General features: G+C 43.3%; 5 protein-coding genes and 1 long non-coding RNA gene across 11 annotated transcripts; 3 read left to right on the top strand and 3 right to left on the bottom strand.

Moving 5' to 3' along the window:
- The first annotated feature begins 204 nt into the window (after window positions 1-204).
- On the top strand, window positions 205-1,148 carry LOC116918172. The gene is made up of 3 exons (XM_032923803.2): window positions 205-620; window positions 682-870; window positions 929-1,148. Exons 1-3 carry the CDS (start codon window positions 308-310, stop codon window positions 1,051-1,053), a joined length of 627 nt encoding a protein of 208 aa, XP_032779694.2. The 5' UTR covers window positions 205-307; the 3' UTR covers window positions 1,054-1,148.
- On the bottom strand, window positions 1,104-10,055 carry LOC116918165. Its single transcript, XM_032923783.2, has 6 exons — window positions 8,191-10,055; window positions 5,420-5,505; window positions 4,284-4,436; window positions 2,564-2,852; window positions 1,841-2,458; window positions 1,104-1,773 (listed from the first exon to the last, which is right to left on the bottom strand). Exons 1-6 carry the CDS (start codon window positions 9,823-9,825, stop codon window positions 1,315-1,317), a joined length of 3,240 nt encoding a protein of 1,079 aa, XP_032779674.2. The 5' UTR covers window positions 9,826-10,055; the 3' UTR covers window positions 1,104-1,314.
- Window positions 10,056-11,605: 1,550 nt separating this feature from the next.
- Window positions 11,606-13,031, bottom strand: LOC116918177 (co-chaperone protein daf-41). 2 transcript variants are annotated; one of them, XM_032923809.2, is made up of 4 exons: window positions 12,845-13,031; window positions 12,393-12,579; window positions 12,135-12,329; window positions 11,606-12,043 (listed from the first exon to the last, which is right to left on the bottom strand). In XM_032923809.2, exons 1-4 carry the CDS (start codon window positions 12,856-12,858, stop codon window positions 11,927-11,929), a joined length of 513 nt encoding a protein of 170 aa, XP_032779700.1. In that variant the 5' UTR covers window positions 12,859-13,031; the 3' UTR covers window positions 11,606-11,926. The 2 variants fall into 2 exon arrangements, with proteins under 2 accessions (XP_032779700.1, XP_032779699.1); XM_032923808.2 differs by lacking the exon at window positions 12,845-13,031 and adding an exon at window positions 12,736-12,779.
- Window positions 12,986-13,741, top strand: LOC116918180. The gene is made up of 2 exons (XR_004391431.2): window positions 12,986-13,119; window positions 13,208-13,741. It is a non-coding gene; the product is annotated as an uncharacterized LOC116918180 (long non-coding RNA).
- A 159-nt stretch (window positions 13,742-13,900) lies between these two features.
- On the bottom strand, window positions 13,901-19,667 carry LOC116918159 (GRB10-interacting GYF protein 2). Of its 5 annotated transcripts, none has more exons than XM_032923772.2 (12): window positions 19,502-19,667; window positions 19,253-19,312; window positions 18,927-19,152; window positions 18,532-18,828; window positions 18,234-18,462; window positions 17,859-18,144; window positions 17,259-17,768; window positions 16,059-17,178; window positions 14,651-15,991; window positions 14,367-14,576; window positions 14,126-14,265; window positions 13,901-14,027 (listed from the first exon to the last, which is right to left on the bottom strand). In XM_032923772.2, exons 1-11 carry the CDS (start codon window positions 19,504-19,506, stop codon window positions 14,143-14,145), a joined length of 4,407 nt encoding a protein of 1,468 aa, XP_032779663.2. In that variant the 5' UTR covers window positions 19,507-19,667; the 3' UTR covers window positions 13,901-14,027; window positions 14,126-14,142. The 5 variants fall into 5 exon arrangements, with proteins under 5 accessions (XP_032779663.2, XP_032779665.2, XP_032779664.2 ...); XM_032923774.2 differs by having other exon boundaries at window positions 13,901-14,032; window positions 14,172-14,265; XM_032923773.2 differs by having other exon boundaries at window positions 14,172-14,265.
- A 194-nt stretch (window positions 19,668-19,861) lies between these two features.
- Window positions 19,862-21,143, top strand: LOC116918176 (ras-related protein Rab-18). The gene is made up of 5 exons (XM_032923807.2): window positions 19,862-20,068; window positions 20,140-20,257; window positions 20,319-20,510; window positions 20,578-20,703; window positions 20,777-21,143. Exons 1-5 carry the CDS (start codon window positions 20,001-20,003, stop codon window positions 20,894-20,896), a joined length of 624 nt encoding a protein of 207 aa, XP_032779698.1. The 5' UTR covers window positions 19,862-20,000; the 3' UTR covers window positions 20,897-21,143.
- The last annotated feature ends 121 nt before the right edge of the window (window positions 21,144-21,264 follow it).

The raw sequence follows: 21,264 nt of genomic DNA, 5'->3' as shown, positions 1-21,264 counted from the left end.
ATGAGTCATTGAGACAATGGCTATCAAGTGTCAATCAAACTTATAATAAATCCAAACAAAATCTTTACATAAAAATTATTTTACATTTAAAAATATTTAATTTGGTTTCCTTATTTGTTTGATTATTGATCTAATTCAATTTTTAAATTCCCCTTTCCCTTATTTCGAAATCTAAAGTTTTTAGATGTGGCAACCATGCGGATTTGAATGCTGTCAACTTTTTTTGTTTTGGTGTGGACCGTTTTAAATTCAAGTGTCATCGGCATTCTCCCACGAAATAAACGGAAAATTTTAACCACTGAAAAAAATGGAATGTGTTCAAAACTTGCGATATAAACATTTGAACCTGATGCATTTATTAAAAGCGAACATCGTCGAGTATATCAAAAGCGTTTCTAATACGTATGAGGAGGAACAACGGAAATTAAGATACAATGAAGACCTGGCCAAAAAAATCGCCGCAACTGAAGCCCAGGTAGCTTTAGTGGCAGCCGAACAAGCCAAAGCTCAAGAAGAAAAGAATAGAATTCTCCAAAAGGATGTTGAGCTGAAAGCAAAATTGAAACGGGAGACAACCAAAGCCCAAGAGCTTCAATCGGCAGTAGACAAGGAACGAGCCAGTAATATTATTGATGTTATCATTCTATGGCAGGTTGTCATTAAAAAAAAAAATTTTTTTAGGAATAGAAGAGCTGGAGAAGCTCTCCAAGAATACTCATGACAAGGTGAATCTGCTTTTGAAACCATACCATGAAATCTTAGGTGTGACCTTTCAGCACTGCTCAGAACCCGAAGTTTGTCTTAGAATTCTTTTCCACATGCCAAATGGCAAGTATTGTGTCGTTAAACTCACCAAGAACGGATTCAAAGGTAATCTTCATTGCTTCTTAAATGTTTTTCCTTTTATCAGCACACATTTTGTTTGCAGTAATCAAATGTGTGCCGATGCTAAAAGAGCTGGATAAAATGGAGGCGCATTTAGCAAAAACCAACGATTTCTCGGGCTTCGTGGTTCACATGCGAAATCGGTTCTTGAAAGAAATCGTCTTATAACTCTATTGAAAGCTTTGCAATTTAAAAAAACCGTATTTAGCGACTTGTAGTAATGTATGAAACGTGTGTAATAAATTCATTATTTCTTCACATCAGACAGAAAAACAACAAAAATGCAGCAGTTATTTTGGTAGCGATTCGTCACGACAAGGAATAAAAAAAAAAAATTAAAGGTCGGATTAGATTGAGATAGAAAAAGGCAGAAAAATTAAGAAAGGCATAATTAAATAAAAAAAAAAAATGAAGGATCGTGCATTATTTTCAAACTTCTTCCACGTAGGTTGCAGGGAAAATGCCTACAGTTCCACTTAATTCGCCAAGCCACCAGCCATCTGCTTGTTTGTCGTGAATATTAATGACATCCCCCGGTTGGATGCTCAGCTCGTCATACATGTTGGCCGCATAACTATACAATGCTCGACATTTCCCCACAGAGGGCACCATAACTGCCGTATTATTTGTCGTTGTCGTCGTGGACGATGAAGACGTTGAACTGCTGCCATTGCTGGACGCTCCATTGCGTTGGATGACGGTGTGGGACGAGACTTCGCCATCGCTGCCTTGACTGCTGAATTCGTCAAAATCGCTGTCGATTTGACCTGAATTGCCGTCACCTGTTCCCCGGCCGTCTTCAATGAGTTCGATCTCAATGTCTTCATTATCGATCCAATGCGGTAATTTTAGAACGCTCTGCATCATGCCTTGCTTGTCTTTATGCACCTAAAAATGGGTTGACTTTAGTGTGGAACAAATCAGATGCAGAGAGACCGGCATTCAAATGACTTACTGAAAGATATTTGAAGAGGGGATGATCTACTTTGCGGTATCGAACGGGCTCAAGTTCGTAGGCGCTATTATGCAATTTAACGCGCGTCATCTCTAGGAATGCCAACATGCTGCGCAAGTGGAGCAATTTTTCGTGCACTTCCAGTTGCGATTCTTCGCCGCCAAAATGGGGTGACTCTTGCAAGGCTTTGGCTAAATTCTCGACACCGCGTCTACCACGTGACTCCCGTTCCAGATCGGAACGGACCCAGTGGAGACATCGTTCTAAACTTTCCTTGCGCCGTTCTCTGTTCATCACATTGGACATGTGTTCGGCATAGAAATCGGGAAGGAGTTGTTCGGCAAAGGTGGGGGCGGAATCGCGCAGGGAGGAGACGCTCTGCAGGTCAGCGTCGACGCTGCACGTCGAAACCGGCTCGACCAGTCTGTCGACGGCCTGGCACAATTTCGGGCAATAGTCACGGAAGCAAATATAATACTTGGACAGCAAGTCTTTCAGCTGTTCTAGTCTTTCTTGTTCCAAAGCATGAAAACATCGCCCGCCCCTTTGTGTTGTCGATTCCCATTCGAGGCGGGATCGCTCCGCTTTGGTGCAGCATGTGTAATATTCGCCTTCAGCCTGGACACAGCAAGAATGAGTCAAAGGTTTTATTTTTGTCTGTGCATCGACAAAGGCCAGACGTCATCATCCGCATCGATTTTTCTTTCCAAATTCTGGTGTTACCTTTCTAACGGCTTCTTGCGTCTTTTTGCACTTGGCTTCCAATTTGGCCGTCTCTTTATCGCTGAGGGCTCGCGGTTTGTTGATGAACACCTGGTCCTGCATTTTTTCGTTCTCTCTTGCACTCAAGTAGCAATGCTTTTTGGCTTTTGCTTGAGCGGAACGCCATTCGGCCAGCATCCGACCCGTTTTGTCAACGCTAGACTCGACGGCCTTTCGCACTCTGTGTTGCGATTCGACAGACACCTTCAACGGTTTCACCAATTCCTCTGACAGCGCCACCGACAGAGATCTAAATGGGCACAAATAAGAGTTTGAACAAAAATAACGGTTATCATCACTCTATTTTAAAAGATACAGTAGACAAACTTCCACGAGATTCGCTCTTATAAATGTACACTTGACGAGCCACCCAACCGTGTTTCGATATGACGCAGTGGAAACGAGATTTTCTTCTTCTTTTTTTTTTTTTTTTATTAAAAAAAGAAAAAGAAAGAAGATGAACAGTTAGTTGTTGCTGTACAAACAGCACGGATTGAAATGAATCTCATCCGGAAACGTGTTGCACCAATAGCTATACACTACTTGTACTCCGTTATTTAAAAAACAAAAGCAGAATGCAAACAAGGAGAAATGCCAACAGTATTTCCCCATTATTTCGCAAATCGTCAAAATAGAACGCGCAGCTTTACCTTCTACCCCCTTTACCAGAAAACAAAAAAGCTTCGACGGATTGCATCACTACTAAATTATGCATCAAACATGGAAAGAGTGAAGGAAAAGAAATGACATTAAACAAGGTAAAAAAAAAAAAAATAACGACGCCCACTAAATTTTTCTTGGGAATTGAAAGTGGAAAAAGGCGCACTGAATCAACACTAATAATAATAAATAGGCGTAAATCATAATTCAAGAAAGAGAATGAAAAAATGGTTAAGGCTTTGGCGTATCTGCGTAAAACATAATCAAACCTGTCTGCCTACCAAATACAGTATGGCGAAGGTCGTTCTTTTCCTTATATATACCTTGACGAGAAAGAAAGCTATTCGCTCCACCCGTTTTTAGAGTTCTCTTGGCCCGGCTGTTGCTTTTAACCTTACATGGAGTCGAGCAAAGAAACTGATGCCTTGAGCGAAGCATGAAAAACGTAAAATTTTAGCAGCGAGGGTCTTTTTTTTTTTCTTCTTCTTCTTTATCCAACGCCATTTGGATTGGATAAAGATATGCGGCTGGATGCACTCGACGCAATTGGTTTAAAGAAAATACAGGTTTCGAAAAATATTTCTGATCCAAGGTTGGCTCTCTCCAAAAATTGAGTACAAGTTTTTTCGATATTTCGAAAAAAGGTAGAAAAAATTTAGAACACGGTGTGAAGTAGAAAAGAAGATGGAACGATGTTCATCTCTGGATGAAACCCACCGCCACGGGAAAGCTTGGACACAATCCAAGTAGTTCCATTCCGCCACACCATCAAATAATCAACAAAGATTTTATTTAATTTTTTTCAGACAGAGCCTTTGGCGTCCATGATGATGATGATGTACAAACCAGGCATGTGTGCGTAGTAACGGCATGGAATCACGAACTCGAATGTTTTTTCAGCCTTTTCCTGTTTTCTTTCATTTCGTTGATGTATTAATCGGAATCCGCCTTCCGGTCAGTGCAAACCCAGCACAATTGTTTTCGTCTTTATTTTTGAAAAATGATATTATAAATCACTTACTTGTGTAGTTCGGCTTCTGATTCCATTTTCATGGCGACGGCAGACCATCCGGCTGTAACGGTCCCGTGCGGTCCCTGAAGTTCACCCGTGGTTTTCAGCAATTTCGAAGCTAATTTAGCTAAACCTTTGGCGTAACTTGCCTCCAGCTCCGACCTGCATTGTTTTTGCGTACGCACAAATAAAAGAACAATACCATTGCATATTAGTTCAACACCATTTTCTGTTCTGTCTGTCTCTTGCCGCAAAAATTACACTTACAGGTTATTAGTAATGACTAGACATTTTTCGTGCACAACTGGCTACGTGCCATTAATCGATATCAACGTTTTTAATGTCCCACCTACCCGGCCACTAATTCCAAATGAGAAAATACAGAAAACTTGTACAATTTGTGTCGGCTTGTCCAATGTCTTTCCTGGTTGGATGTGTCGGCCGTGAGCAGAACCCGTGACGTGACCGACATCTCCCACGGCTTTGTTTTCTTTTTCTGGTGCTATACTTCTCCTACCCCACAGCGCTGGGTAGCCAGCGACTACCCTTCTCCGTGGGGGTTGGTGATCTTCCATGGTATAGAAAGAGAGAGAGACTTTTAAACCGACAGCAGGTCTTATTAAATTACAAAACTTTGTAATCCGCTTTCTTTCTGGGGACAGAAGACCAGCTGCAAGTGGTGACGAGAAAGTGCGCCAATCGAAACGATACATAGAGTACCGATTCAATTCATTTTTCTTTCTCGTTTGTGCCCCACGACAAACGGAAAAGAAAAATGGAAAAATAAGTGAAAAAAAAACAAGAGGAGAGAATCCAGTTTTGTTTTCTTTCTTTCACGGAAGAATCGAGAAAACAACACGACCACCGCTACGGCTAACTACCGGAGGTATCTCTCTTGTGCATCTTTCATACTTTTAATGCTACAGGGAGTTTCACGTTCCAGCGATTTCAGCAGAGACCCCGATTCTGCGACCTAGTAAACATATTTCTTTTTCTATCTCTCTCTCTTTTGTGTGTGTGTGTGTGTGTGTGTGTGCTGCTGTTATCTCGCTTTCGTCTTGTTATTGAAATGAAGCCCTGAAGTGAAAGGTTGCAACATTCTTTTTCAGCCAGGTGTGTGCTGCCAATTGATAAAAAACACTGACCTCTCTTGTAGAATGGATGACAGCTCTTTGCATAGGTCGCCGCCCTCTTTGACGTGAAGTCGCAGTTCCTCGAAGCCGTTTTGACTCTAAACAATCGAGAGGAAAACAAAAATTATTTAGACGTGGTTTTACTACCAGAGATTGCGGTTGTCAATTTAAATAATACGTCAATGAATACGGATTGCTCTGTCGGCTGGAAAATTGTATAAAAATTGTTTGGCTGGTTTTTATTGTTACTAAATCGTGAACAGAAAAGACAACGCCTTCATTTTATTGTGCGATGATTCCCATGAAGTTTTGCTCGTCTTTTTTCTCCCCATCCTTCACGTGCATTTGTAGAGCTCTTTTACTTGGAAACAGCACGTGACTCGATGACTCATGAAAAAAAACATTTTCAACACAAAAATCTTCCAAGGACGATCCTTTTGGAGTTAATGGCCATTGCAACCCGCAGATGTTGGATTTCACTTTAGTCAATGAGTACCAAAAATAAGAGAGGGGAAAAGAATTGATAAAATATAAAAATTAAAAAAAAAAGACCTTCCGGAAATTTCACATTTTGTTGGCTTGGCTGTTCTTCTGTTTTCCTCGTGAGAGAGAGGGTTAACAGAAAAAAGAAACGATCAGAAATATATCCAATGCTATTATATGGTAGACGGTTTAGAGTTCCAGACACGGCTCACAAAACAAAAAAGGAGGGTCTTCTCTCGGTACTCGAAAAGTGTTTTCTTTGTGTGTTCCAGATCCCCCCATATCTGAAAGACACATGGCTACCAAGGAAGGGTCGGAGGGGGGGAATTCCGCTGGCCAGCTCAAGTGCAACGACGGGCCATTTCCGTTTCGAGCGGATAACCAAATCGTTTGACCAAGGAAACAGCGAAACATTTCAAGAGGGAGAGCGTTGTACAAGTTGGTTTTCGTTGTAAAGAACAAAAAGAAAAGAAAGGCAGGTGAAATACCTTTCGGCTTGATAGTCTTCGCAGGTTAGGTACACTGACCATACTGGATATGGTCGTCATTTTCTTTTTGGCGAAAATGTTTTTGCTTTTGCCACCAATTTCTACTGCAAACTTGTGAACGAATTCGGATTTTAGCCAAACGTGTCACACACACACACACACACAGACACACACACACAATAGGATATGTGCAAGCCGGAACAGGCACACAGAGCGACATGCACTTGACTGACTGGTTTCCTTTTCAGACAGTTTTCTCACTTGTTTATTCATCAAGTGATTTCATCAGGAACGCACAGACAGCTGCCGTTTCGTTTGGAAAACGAATGAAACACACTTTGTCGTGCGAAACTCTCTTGGGCCTAGCCATAAATCCATTCGCACTAGAATCTAATTTCACTCAAGACAACAAGTAGACGACAGAGGACAAACTGAACAAAATACTTTTGACGCGACGACACAGCACGATCGAACACAACGGCAAGAAATGGTGATTTGACTGAGAGCCCTTTCTGTTGGGCTTCTTGCTTTTGTAATATCTAGGCCGTCCGGTCAGCTAACCTGCACCGTGAGCTGCAGCACAACAGCGTACAGTAGACGAGAGAGAAAAGTGCATAGAAGAAGGAAGAATGTGCTTTGGCTGCCAGGAGGGCGGGCTTTTGGAGATGGAGAATGGGAAAAAAAAAAAAAAAAAGGAAAACTCTACTACCTTCTCGCCATCTATCAACAAAAATTAAAACTTCGTCAAAGTATTGGCCTGTTTTCTTTCGAAGCATCCGGAACACGAAAATCTGTTGCTAACAGTTCGTCACGCATCGTAAACTAACGAGGAGAGAAAAAAAAATCTCTCAAATAATGAAAGATACAATAACATTAGCCCCTTTTTTCTTTACGATCGCAGAAGAACCTACTTGTATACAAAGTGGCCAAAACTTGCCAAATGGCAAGTTAGTCTAGATGCAAACGAATAGATCTTGCGGAAATTTTCAAAGGTGTTAAAAGGGGTTACAGACCGTAACAAATCTAGGTGCGGACTTGTTCTCACCCGAGAGGGAAAAAAAAAAAGTAATACACTAATAAATCTTGGCACAGCGACCATTACACTACCGTTATTGAAGCAACACCACCGTTGGGTGAAATTGAAATTTCTCAACCTAATTTGCAAGCGAAAATCTCGCAAAGGGATTCGTGATTCAGTCGGTCACTTCCTTCATCATTTTATTAATAATACAATATCGAGGTCAAAAGACCAAAAAAAACTGTCTATCAAAACAAGAATAATCGTTTCCTCCATTTGTTAAGTACCTTTTTTCCCCTCTTCTACTTTAAAACGTCCGACTGATCGACAAACGGTAAAAAAATTTAGCCGCGAGTAAAAGAGAAAGAAAACGACCGAATATAGCCCGCGCCTCATTTACATACCAGCACCAAACAAAAAAGGGTATTAACAAAAACAATTAAAAAGAAAAGAGCTCAATCCTTTTTTCCTCATTTTTTTTTTTTTTTAAGTACCAGAATGCTAATGATGATATACGAAACAATTAGTCCATTTTAGGAGAGAAAAGTAAATAAAAACAATTGTACAAAAAATAAAATAATAAAATAATTATAGATAAGACAAAAGCCAGTTACGGGATGGCACATTGTTCACGGGGGTCGGAACGTTTTTGTTACTGTTGCGTGAAAACTCCAGCCGAGTTAACAGTGAAAACCCATAAAAAAAAGGGGGGTTTTAAACGTTGTATATACGATTTCAGCTAACCGTTAGACACCTGACCTTTCATGCAAAGACTAAGGAAGAATTGATTTTACCTTGGGGATGTCTTCAATCCAGTCGGCGGTTTCTCTCAATTGGGGCAGCCATTGCTTGTGCTGGGCGGCGTGTCGGTAGCGAACTTGAAGTCGGGTACTTAGGAGCTGAAGGTGTTGAACAAGAGGCTCAGCGGCCCTGACGAGTCCATCACCAGCTTCACCCATCGTTTCGGCAATAGGCCTGACGATATTGTCCGTGACGTGCTGGGCTATTCGGTTGAGGGCCTCGCCCGTGCTGTAAGCTCCCGCTGACAAATTCGACCGCAAGCTGCCGAACATTTCCCCAGCGCTGTTGGTCAATGTAGTTCCACCCCGTCGACTGCGTCCTTCAGCCGGACCACCAAACGTTGTTACCGATGATAAAGACGGCGTCGGCGTGGCAGCCAGGGAAGACAATTCGAGGCGGATGCGATGCCCCGACAGTGAGCCACGAGAGGAGTGCAAGACATCGTCATCTTGGTCGATGTTGATGGAATCGATGATGACCGGACTATCGTGAGCGACGCTATAAATGTGCAGGGAGTTGTTTAATATTTGGCGATTGCGAAGGATTTCATCGTCGTACTCATTAGACGATAGTTGGTCATCGTCATTAACGACGAGGGTAGCGATGTTGCTGTTGCTGCTACCACTGGCGGCAACCACCTGCTGTTTGCTCTTTCGCACGGGTTTGACAACGACGGAGACTTCCTGCCGATTGTTGCCGGTGGAACAAGAGGAAGAAGAAGAGACCGTGGAGGAATTGCTGGTATCGGCCGACGAGGACATGCCCGAATCGTCGCTGTTTTTATCCTCGTCGCCAGTGTTGCTACCACTGCCACCCATAACATCGGCACCACCACCTTGTTCAAGGTGATGATGATCGGTCAGACGGAAACGGCCGACCAATTCCTCGTTAAGCGCCGCATTGCTTTCCAGACTTTCCAAGATTCTTTCCACTTCGGAAAAGGCAGCATCCGGATCCCAGCGACCTCTTTCCTCTTCTTCGAAACTACTGTCCGCATCGGGATCGGCTAGCGCTGGGACAGCTTTCCATAAATCTCGATCATCATCGTCGTTCGTTTTATCGTCTTCTTTTTCTTCTTCTTCGTCTTCCACAATATCGGCGGACGAACTGGAGACGGTCGAGTCGTTAAACAAATCTCGGCGTTGCTGCAAAATCCTGCGGCGTCGCTCCGAGATTTTCTGTTTTATTTCTTTCATCAAACGGTCTTTCATCTCGGCCTGTTCGTCATCCTCTTCTGCTATGGCCTTCATCAACTTGTTACTCCTACTATTCACCCCCACCGTCTGCACATCTGCCACTGGCGACGACACTGACGGAGGCGCTGCAGTTTGATAGGAATAACCCAAGACGTCTGCGGCCGCTTTGGCGGGTGGATCAGCTTGGAATTCGTTCACTTGATTCATCGATGAAACGTCTTTGCCAAACAAATCGCACAGCCGATTGAAAATCTTTTTATCATTATGCACTTCGCGGCTGTTGCTGGCCGATGGATGCACTTTTGCGGACGAAGGTGGTGGCAGTGGCGGTGGAGGGGCTGGTTGTTTCGGAGTAAATGTTTTGCGGAACGTGGCTCCTTCCAACAATTCCTTGACGGACGGTTTCTTGCTGGAAAATTTGTAACTCGACATTTTTCAGTTTTCGCAAATTGTCATTTGAAGAAACCGCAAGGACGCCACGTTAAAAAAAAACACGGGCAAATCTTCAGCTGCTCACATAGTCACACATATACACGTTATTCAACTGGACAAGCCGAGCAAAAGTGAATTTGATCCGTCGCTGACGGAAGTTGGTGTGAAACTAGCCGCATCGAGTCCAGGATTCCTGCAGTTATAACTAAGAATAAAAGCTGAGAGAAGGAGAAGAGAGACGATGACTGAAAAAAAAAAAAAAACCTCGGGAGTGAGAGAGAGAGAATCAGAGAGAGAAAGAAAAGAAAAAAAAAAAAAGCGCCAGGTGTGTGTGGCTGTTGGCGTGTGAGAGCCAAAAAGTTGCTAGCGTGAGTGCGCGGTCATCCACGCAAGTCAACGCCCGCTCTGTCCAACTACTAGGCAGAGAAGAAAACAACCCTAGGCTTCCACCGACTTGCTCTGCGGTGGTGGCCATCGGGCCCTTGTTAACACTTTTTAAAATTTTTTGTTCTCAGGCAGAAAAAAATTATCAGAGATTACGACGAATGTTTGTTTTGCCTTTGCAAATGAAGATTAAGGAAATAATTCAAGTTGAACGGCTAAAATTACGCACGAAATTATTTTCGGTTTAAACAAAAAAAAGTTTTTCGTTCCAATATTATGACGTGAACGTCATGTAACCAATTGAAGTTGGCCAAACCGACACTTCCGTTTTTTGCCAATTCCGTAAAAAATGACCACCTGTAAGACTTTGATTGAGTCACGCGAGATCATTACAATATGAAAAGTTTAAAGAAACAAGAGGGAAAAAAGCAGAAACTTCCGCTCTGTACGGACAGTCGTAAAACAAACGAAAAATTCTGATTTTCGAAGTTAAACGAAGGCGTAGTAGGGTCGTTTACTTTTATCCAATAAAAACAAACAAGGGAAATCTTAAAATTAGCCATATCATGTTTTCCCACAACCATACAAAAAATTGTGGTTGACAAGGCTATTTTTAGTGTTTAAAAAAGAAATAGATGGAAAAAATCTCGATCATTAAAATCAGTGAAACTTAACTAGCCTACGAGCTATAAAAAGATATGCAATAAAAAAAAAAAAAAAATAGTTTTACGTTTGGTTGGTCCATTTGGGGAGGTGTTGTACCGCATCCAAACGGCTGTTGAACCTTACCAGTCCGGCAGACGACGATGCTAGTATCGAGTTCACGCTCGACTGCAAAACGTCTATAGGTAAAAATCGTAGATGATAATAACATCATAACTCTTTCGTCCTTTTTGTAATTCAAGAACTGGCGTTGCGTCAAACAGGAAAAGTGGGCGTGCCAAAAGTCAAAGACGAGTGATCATCACTTTTGGCATCTAGGCGGTCGCACCTGTTGCGGTCGGCAGACATCAAACATAACTCAACTATTTCTGAACGCCTTCAGCGACTTTGATAACACCCCGTATTCTCGTCCATCTGTCCTACGACTTGGCGTTTTTGAAAGATTAAAATAATTTTATTTTTTTTACTTTCAGTCGTTTTCTCCCTTTTGTTCGGTGTCTTCGCACACATCCATACAAACTGCTACCGGAACCTTTTTGTCACGCATCAACAAAGAGCTGCTACCCGGCCGCCCGCCCCTTCCAACACCTTCTCACTAGCAAGTTCGCTCACACCTGATTTTGACAAGCACCGTTAACTTCTTCACCTGTGGAAAGAAGCGACGATTTGAAAAAATAACATTCCAACGTATAAAATTTGTTTTGCATTGAGTTCCTTATTTTTGTTGGACTTGTTTCCTTTTTTCTTTCTTTTTTTGTATTGGAAACGGCTCACACGAGAACATGACGAGATGCAAGACTGGTGTACAAATACTTGAATAAATCGCCGCTGTTTTTGCTTATTGTTGATTCTTTGTTTTTGGAAATGGCTTCTGCGGGATGGTTAACACCACGCTTTTTATTTCACTTCCAATTTTTCAAGAAAATTTGCAAGTTGAGGGCGAAGGATAAATGAAACAACTTACGGGGCAATAAACAAAAGCAAAGAAAAAAAATTATTATAAGAACCGAATGGATGAACAAAATAGGGACCATACACGTTCCTTTAATTTGTCCTATTCCAATGCTGGTAAATCTTCGTCATCGTCTTCGTCGTCTTCACTGCCACCAAGATCGTTCAAATCCATTTGACCACCACCTGCGCCATTCAACCCGCCCATGCGACGCATCATCTAAAAATAAAACCACAATTTTAATGATCCTACCATATCTTTTTAGTTGCTATCATTATCGGTTCCACATGTATCAGAATCTCACGCTCACCTCGTCGAGGTCCTGGGATTCTTCGCCTCCATTTTCTTCTGGCTCGCTATCGTCCTCATCGCGCCATCTATTAAAATCGATTTTGAGCCAGTGCACTTTCTTTTTGTCCTTGAAGATGGTTGGCCAGTAAGGTCCCTCTTCTTTCTTTCGCAGGAAAAATTCTATGCTGCGCTCTCTTACAAAGTACTTTGACTCCTGTGCCAACAACGGAATGTTAACTAACCAAATTGCAAATAGGAATCAAAACCAATATCTAACCTCTGTGTCAATTTCATTGAATAAATCAATTGTGACTTCATAAGTCTTTTTGTCTGGGCCTCCTGTTCCTTTGAAGTAAAGTTTTGTCGGTTCAAGGGTGATGACGGGATTCTTGCAGTCCTCCACATTTATAGTCAACGACACAAGGTTTTTCCTCTGTGCCCACATGGCAGGGGGAGGTGTTATGCTAAATGATAAAACCAATCAATTAGTGTGTCATGAATAAAACCAAAGCACATGTATCACACTCAGTCAAAATATGTGTTTTCATTTATAATCAAGTTAAATTTTATTCTAAATTTCTTTTTCCAATTCTAGGGAAGTTGTTAATCAGCATGCCTACGTTACGTTATCAAAGACGAGTACCGGCATCGCAAAATCTAACCGATTCGTCGATGCGATCACGTTTCTATGGGTTACACGTAGCTGCAAAGAAAAAGAAATCAACTCACTGTTCTGTGGCCATAGTAATATAAGAAACGAGTGGACGATATATTAACGAAAGTGTAAACGCGTTAGGAATAAGACTGAATCTGAAGTATCGAAGAGATTTGATAAGAAAAACTGTGTGAAAAAAGTAAAGCGTCGAGTCTCTGGAACAATCGAGTTCAGCTTCTACTACACGAGGAGTTTCGATGGACGCGTTCTACTTGAACATGCATGGCCGGCGTATATCCAACTTTCGGATATTGCAAAATTTTTGGATCAAGCAAGAGGACATCTGGTGGTAAGAGTATGCAACACTGAAATAAAAGGCTAACGAAAATTCGAGCAGGCTATCAACTACCTAATAATGGTACATGTTTTGTCACTAGATACCGCCATTTCCCGAAACAATGATGGACAGTCATTCTGTGAGCCTGGCCTTTGTAATACAGTAGTCCATGGTAAAAAAAAAATCGATTGATTGGTGCCATCGTTGCCATTAGGGGTGTACCACGCTTAAAAACACGAAAAAACTGTGAAAAACGCTGGTAATTTGTAGTGCTATGTCCTTGCATTCTTAAGCTACTTCTGGTATTTCTATTCTAGGATGCGCCACAATCATTAGCGGTGAGAAACAATAAAGTTATTATGACGTGTTTCTTTTGAATTGTGGTCAAAATCGATGAGAATAGTATACCTATGTTGAAACATCGAGAAAACTCGGGAAGATATAACCAGCTGGAAATTTTCCAAACTTCCTTTGGGGAATGCCAACTTTCTGGTGTTTTTGTTTTTCTGAAAGTATCCCGCGAAAACAAAGAAAATGGCACTCATGCGTTGCTTATGCTACTAAATGGTTCCATAAAAATGTCGATGTAGTTACCCAACTCGATCTAATAAACCAACTACAGACATTTCTTAAAGATGTTTGTATTTTGATTCATGGTGTAGATCAAATGATATTATGTTTCCATGCAATGTCGAAAAAGTGAACAGACGCGCTTACCGATATGAGAAAACCCAATAGCCAGCCCTCGATTTTTTTCTGGTATCGAGGTATAACGAAATGAAGTTCATTACTGTTGGTTTTGTTTTTGTTTATTTATTGCTGCCCACCAAGACTCCACAATCAAGACGTTTTGAATTGTTGATGTTGGTGTTTTGTTGCGTAAAACTGTTGTTGTATGTCGACCTCTTAATTGTCCATCCCTAAACTTCAATAAACAATAATCATATTGGCTTTATAAGTTTGAAATCGTCACTCGTCGTTTCTTGATGTTTTTTTTAAATATATTTTTTTTTTTTACTTTCTTTAAACAATGATTCACATGCCGTCCACGAAATCGCGCTCACCGACGTTGATGCGATCCGTAGACGCAGAAACGCTGAATCCCAATAAACTGGCATCCACTTTCTGCATCTTCTTCTTAGATTTCTTGGATTTAGACTGTGTAAAAAAAAAAAAACGAATGTTTGGAAAAAAAAGACCAAAACAGATGATCAGAATTTATTGTTTTAATATCATCATAATTATCTTTTTCGTTTTACTTTAACTTCATGGAAGTCAGATGATTGTCCCGGATTTATGGCTTTTGCCGGGATGCACATGTTGTCCTCCTCGTATTGTTGGACATTTCGCTGCATTTGGCGCCAACGAGAACGTTGGTCAAGGAATTGTTTAGCAAACTCTTTAGCATCTTTTCCTTCGCCAAGATACAGACGAACATACTCCTGGACTTCGAATGGAGATTCCACGTCCTATATACAATAAAGAATGGCAAAACAGTGACAACGCTGCAGTTCAACTGAAACCAAATGCAACATTGATTTACCTTGAGGAAGGCGACAAATGTGGGCACATCGATCTGTGCCTGGACTTTCTTCAGGTACTCAAAACACCACTGACTAAAGCTATCTTTTTTTTCTGCGGCAGCGGCAGTTTGATTGAACAATTTGCGAACCGCCTCTTCCTCCTTGTTGCTGCGGTTCTTGTTATTCGACGACGTCGTCGTCGACGCCACGGTTTTGGAAACGGCCGGTTGTTTAGCTGCTGTTGCTTGTTGCGGCTGCTTTGTGGCGGCGGAAGCAGACTTGGCGCCACTAGTAGACTTGGCCGCCGTTTGCTGCTGCTGCTGATGTGACGGCGTCGCTTTACTTGCGGCTTTAGACGCAGCGGAAGGCGTAGAAATTGGTTCCTCCCAGAAACCAACAGTCAGACCGGCTTTCCAGTCGGCGTTCGTGCTGGTGGAATGATTGGTTTTGGCGGCAGTGGTGGTAGCTGTCGGTTGGGCAGGTGGTGCGGGTTGGTGCTGACCCACAACAGCAGCCGCCGTACGGCCAGAAGTCCATGCAGAATTGCCATGGTGTGATGACCCCCAAGCGCTGGCTGCCGCCAGATTTAGGTGTGCCATGTTCACCTGCTGATTGGCCTTTTCTTTGGCTTCCTTCTCTTTTTGTTGCGCCAACTGAGCCGCTTCTTCGGCCTGGATCTCAGCCAGCGATTTGGCATTCGACGGACTGGGCGTGTTCTGCTTAGCCCAGCGGAGCTTAATAGCCGCTTGCTGTTGTTGTTGCTGTAAAAGCGCGGCCGCCCGAGCCGTTTGTTCTGCCTTTTGGGCCTGGGCAACGGCTCTCTCCTTGGCTTCCTTCTCCTCTTGCAACTTTTGAATTTCGGCCATGCTCAGCGATTCACCGGTTTGTTGCTGCTGTTGCTGTTGTTGTTGTTGCTGTTGAGCCCATGGAGCCATCATAGCCTGAGCAGCTTTTGCTTGAGCTTGTGCCTGAGCTTGCTGTTGAGCGGCGGCGGCGGCGGCAGCAGCAGCAGCGGCAGCTTGTTGTTGTGCCGCTGCTGCAGCTCTAGCTTGCGCCTGAGCCACAGCTTGCTGCTCCTGGAGCCTTTGTAAGGCCTCCTGTTGGCGGCGATGTTGTTCAGCCGCCTTTTCTTCCTCTTTTCTGATTCTTTCTTCCTCTCGCCGGATCCTTTCCTCTTCTATTTGTTGTTGTTTCAACTCTTCTTCTCTTTTACGCTTTTCTTCCTCGCGGCGACGTTTCTCTTCCGCTGCTTGCAGTTGTTGCTGTTGTGCCAGTTCTCTTCTTCTCATCTCTTCCGCTTGCTGTTGGCGTTCCGTTTCTCGTCGCATTTCTTCTATCCTAATCCTTTCCTCTTCTCTTTCCTGCACAAAAATGGTTTAAGATCGGTTAACTACACATTTTCCTTTCGACATGACAGCTTAAATATACTTGAATTTCTAGTCTACGCCGACGTTCTTCCTCCTCCTCTTTCATCCGCTTTTCCTCCAATTCCCTACGGTGCATTTCCGCAGCCATTTGCTGTTGATGTTGCTGTTGCTCCATTTGGCGCTTAGCTTCTTCGACTTTGGCATTTTCAAGATCCCAAACTGATGTCATGGCCGGCTGGGACTCGCTAGAACCAGTTTGGAATAGCGCTGAATGATTGTGCGCCGGCCAGGGAACACCGACACCCGGTGGCAGTCCATGGAAACCGGGTGCCACATGATTACCCATAGCTGGATCGACGACACCTTGAGCCGCTGCGTGATTCGCGTTCCACTGAGCTTGCTGGATGAGGCTTTGGATCGGATCCAGGACTACCTGGGATTCGTGAGGTTTGTGGTTGTTCATGATGTTGCTTGTTGACGGCTTCGAGATCGCTGCCGGGGGTGACTTCGATTGCCCCAACAACTGTTGGAGGAACACCTGAATGGGATCGTGAGACTTCATCGAGTTGTTGGCAAGTGCTTGCTGTTCTAATACTGGCTGTGGCTGCTGTTGAAGCTGATTGAGGTGGCTGACTAAAGAATGCACTCCAACAGACTGCTGCTGTTGTTCTTTGCTGCGCTGGAGCTGAATCATTTCAGCCTGAAGTTTGGCTTGAGCTTCCATTTGAAGTCGCAATTGCTGAAAGAGCGGATCGCCCGGAATCGGATGAGGCATGTTAGCCATATGCTGGTTAACCACCTGCTGCTGCTGGATTGGCGACAACGTGTTCCAGCCGTCCATTTGTGACAGTTTCGCAATGATCGTCTGCTGCCTCAGCATGTGCTGTTGCTGCATTATTTGCTGCTGGAACATTTGCTGTTGAATGAGTTGCTGTTGAAGCATCTGCAATTTCTCCTGTTCAGCCGACACCATCGGATGCAAATCCGAATTCTTAATTGGCGGGATGGGAGGGCCAGGCATAAAAGGAAGTCGTCCCCACATCTTCGTCAATTCGCCCAGTTGGGCGTAACGTTCGTCACAGGCACGTCGGACACTCAACGCCATGGTGAAATAACCGCTATTGAACCATTCGCTCATTTCAGCCGTTGTAAAAGGACCTTGCACTTCACCCTGTGGATCTCTGTCTCGCAGCAAACGAGCACACGCACACAATAAGTATCGCGACGTTAAAGCAAAATCAAACAAAATAAAGAAATGAACCTGTAAAACCATTGGTCCATGCTCAAATTCAGCGGAGGGTTTGGCGGGCTGAGCGATGGTTTGGGCTGGTCTTCGTCTTCGACTAATTGAGCAACCAGCGTAGAAACGACGGATTGAGCGTGTTCCAAACCGTCCTCTTCCACACGAGTGGGTTGAGATGATAAGGTAGACTCCGGGCTAGGACCACGCTGGACCGGAGGAGTTGAACTGATAACGTTAGTGGTCTGCTGCGCGCCAGCTTGAACAGCAACGGCAGTAGGAACCGATTCGTCGGGTAGTTGCTGCTCTTGTACATCGTCTGAAGCCTTTGATGGAGAATCGACGGCGACAGCGGTGCCATTGCCACCGCTATCTTCAGCTCCAGCAATTCCGTCATGTGAGGGGTCGACCCTCTTTCGTAGCACGCGCCTCTTTTTGCCGTCACCGTCATCCTCATCTGACCACCTTTCGTCGCGGAAAGCTCCAGAAGAGTCAAACGTTCCTCCGCCTTGTAAATGTTCCTCTGCCACCCTAAACGTCACAAAATAATTCAGTTAAAAAATGTATGTACTAAATAAAGCTAATTAAACTTTGATGCGGATTATTTGTGCAACGTTTTACCATTCGGGAAGTGAATCGTTCTCATCCCAACCTCGGCGATTGGGGTGATGCCCGCCTCTACTACCACCACCACCCTTGCTATTAGAGTAGTAGCCAGAACCACCCGTCGGACGACCATCCTCGTCCCACGTACGGTGAGCTTTTTCCGAACGTTCTCCAGTACCAACGCCACTTCCACCCACTCCTCCTCCGCTACTGCTACCTTCTACCCATGGATCACGTTTCTCGCCGATACCCGGTGGCTCACGCTCCCCACCTTCGCGGTCAGAACGCCAGCCAGCTCGACCTTCGTTGGGTTTTTAGATGAAAAGTATAAGAAATGGTGTTCAGCCCAGTATGAACCCGCAAGCTGTAGAACATAAAACTATTTCATACCCCAGCGTTCTCCCCGGCCAGCTGTTCGCCAACCGTCTTCTTCTTCTTTGTTCTCAGCCCGTTCAGCGCGTTCCCTCATGGCCTCACGTGACCGCCAATTATTGTCGCCGGCGGCAGGGCGGGCGGCGCCAAACTCTTTGCGCGGGCTTGCAGAGCCGTTCCACGTCTCTGACTCGGCTCCACCCCCATTTCTCTCGGGCCGCTCAATCCAAACACGCTCAGAAGAACTCTGTATGCGACAGAAGTAAAAATGGACAATTAGAACTGGGTCATTTTTGGGTAAAAAATGAAGTACGACCTGGGATCTCTCAAAATGGCGAGTAGTTCCTCTTCCGTAACCAGTTGGTGGACCTTCTCTACGATTCCCATGTTCTCCTGGATCTCCTCCGTCTTCATAACTTGTCCCACGATTATATGATCCAACTGCAGGACCGACACCACGAGCTCGTCCTCGTCCACGGTCTACGCTTCCGCCGCCTCGACCTCGAGAAGCTCCGGCTCCCACCGCTGGACCACTGCCTCCAACCGGGGGACCCGCACTTCGACCCATTTGTTTTAGGACAACATCACTGTTAACTCCTCGCTGCCACATACGCTACCACGAAAAAGAGAAGTTGAAATTAAGCAACAGGTTACATGTAACCAAAACCAAAACCAAAACCAAAACATGGCAGAAGTGCTTTCAATACTTACCATCTCTTCGTCAGACATTTGAATAAGTGCAAGGGGAGTTTGTGTCTTTTCAATATAGATGGGTGGGGCTGTGGTTAAGTCATCAGGGGCCTTCATCATTTTGTCATATAGGGCTAGCATTTCTTCTCTTCCGTACCGGTGTTGGGCCAGCTTGTATCGGGGTGCTCCAAGGCTGGGACTGGGTGGTGGGGATACTGCAGTGTCTCCATGAGATAAAGCTCTGAGCCTGCAACATCACACAAGAAAATCCACTCCAGTATAGCTCATCACTGTCTTCTTCATGCCAGTTTTTTTTGTTTGTTTTTTTTTGTTGTTAAACATTTTACCATTCAGGTCCGAACTTAAGGGCAGTGTCACTCATCTTCAAGGGTTTCGCAGTGGTAGTACTGGATTGAAAAAGAAAAGAGACCTGTCATTAATACCATATCTAAGTCAAATCTTAGAATATAATCATAATAATGACGCGTCGTATCACGACGATGAACAGAACCATTGTGGATTCGCCAGAAACACGCTTTCTCCAACCAAAAGTTTAATGGTAATATTCCCATTTCAGGTTAAGTCTGTTGCACTACCTCATGATTTGCGTACGCGATTTCGCTCTCGGACGAATCCAGAAAAATTTCAGAGGATGCGAGAAATAGATTTAATATTCTTTCGAGTGGAGAGGGGGTTTATAATAATCAACCAACGCACTAGTGCAGCGATTAGCTTCTCAAGATGTCGGATGAAGGGAAGGCGGAGCTATCTTAAGCTTTGTTGTCACTTTATTTTAAGTTTATTTTTTATATTATAGGTTTGAAATAAGGGTTTCTTAATTATTAAGATATTAGATATTGCTTAGTTTAATCATTTCTTCTGATTTATCAGTAGCATTTATAGTGAAATAGCCTAAAACAAACGAAAGTAATACACGTCGGAATTGCATCGTCTGCGCAAAACGTCAACAAAGGGAATATTTTCTCTCAAGGCTATAAACGGCGAAACGTTGTTCCATTTGTTCGCTGATCTTGCCCCTGTGTTTATGTCATCATTTTAGCTGCCATCAGTGTTTGTTACACACATTTCTTCCAAATGGATCCATCTGTTTTGACGACGTTGAAGATTTTGATTACGGGCGAAAGTGGCGTGGGTAAATCAAGGTCTGTCAAAATTTTTAATACTTGTGTCGTTAAAATAATCGTTCTTATTTGTGTTCTCTGTTTATCTTTAGTCTGTTACTACGGTTTACCGACGACACTTTCGACAATGAACAGGCAGCAACAATTGGAGTAGATTTCAAGGTTAAACTGATCAATGTTGATGGAAACAATGTGAAGTTGGCCATATGGGTAATTAGTTTTAAAAATATTGACATAGTCATGGTAATTATCACATAATATCAATATTCAGGATACAGCCGGTCAGGAGAGGTTTCGAACATTAACACCTAGCTATTACAGAAATGCTCAAGGAGCCATTTTAGTTTATGATGTCTGTAGTCGACAGTCCTTCTCCAGGTTAGATGCTTGGTTTGATGAATTGGAAACATATGCTACCAATACAAACATTGTTAAAATGCTGATAGGCAACAAAATTGACAAGGTGAGAATTATTCAAATCATTTAATGTACTGTATTCATATGTACTCTTTCATCAAAATGGTTTCCAGGACCGAAGAGAGGTGAGCAGAGAAGAAGGTCTTAAGTTTGCAAAAAAGCATTCTATGCTCTTTATTGAAGCTAGTGCCAAAACTAAAGATGGTGTTCAAATGGCTTTTGAAGAACTCGTCCAGAAGGTACAGCTGACAAAATTTTTCCTTTTCTTGGCGTTCTGATTCTCATATTTCAAAAATTGTTCTAAACGTTCAGATTATTCAAACGCCTGGGCTATGGGAAGCTGACGCTACCTCTCAAAGAGGCTTATCCCTCTCCGACAAAACTGAAGCTGGCCAGTCTTGGTCATGTTCTGGCTATTGCAGTATGGTATGAAACGTGAATGGGGGGAATGTAAACGTCTTTCGTAATGCGAGCACTTCTTGAAGTTTATCACGAGACGTTTCTATTGCGCCTTTGTCCAATATTTGACCAATATTAATGGTTATAAGTAATCTTTTGGCGTCATGCTTTATCGCTAGTTGTATTTTTCAGTCAAAAAAAAATGTTCTTGTTAGGAATCGGTTTCCCGATATTATTGCGAAAATGCGTCTCAAATTTAATACATACAAATTTCAACGTTTTCACGATCTCCACTTTGTACAATACGCACCGGCTGTTTTGGAATGATCTAGTTGTTTGCAAGGTGTCTCCGCTGATCCTCTACCCACTTGTATTATTTCAAAAGTGTAACAGTCGCTATC

The sequence above is a fragment of the Daphnia magna genome, linkage group LG3 (assembly GCF_020631705.1).
Source record: "Daphnia magna isolate NIES linkage group LG3, ASM2063170v1.1, whole genome shotgun sequence".
Lineage (NCBI taxonomy): Eukaryota > Metazoa > Arthropoda > Branchiopoda > Diplostraca > Daphniidae > Daphnia > Daphnia magna.
Note: the sequence above shows the minus strand (reverse complement) of the source record. Positions and strands in the feature narration are given on the sequence as shown.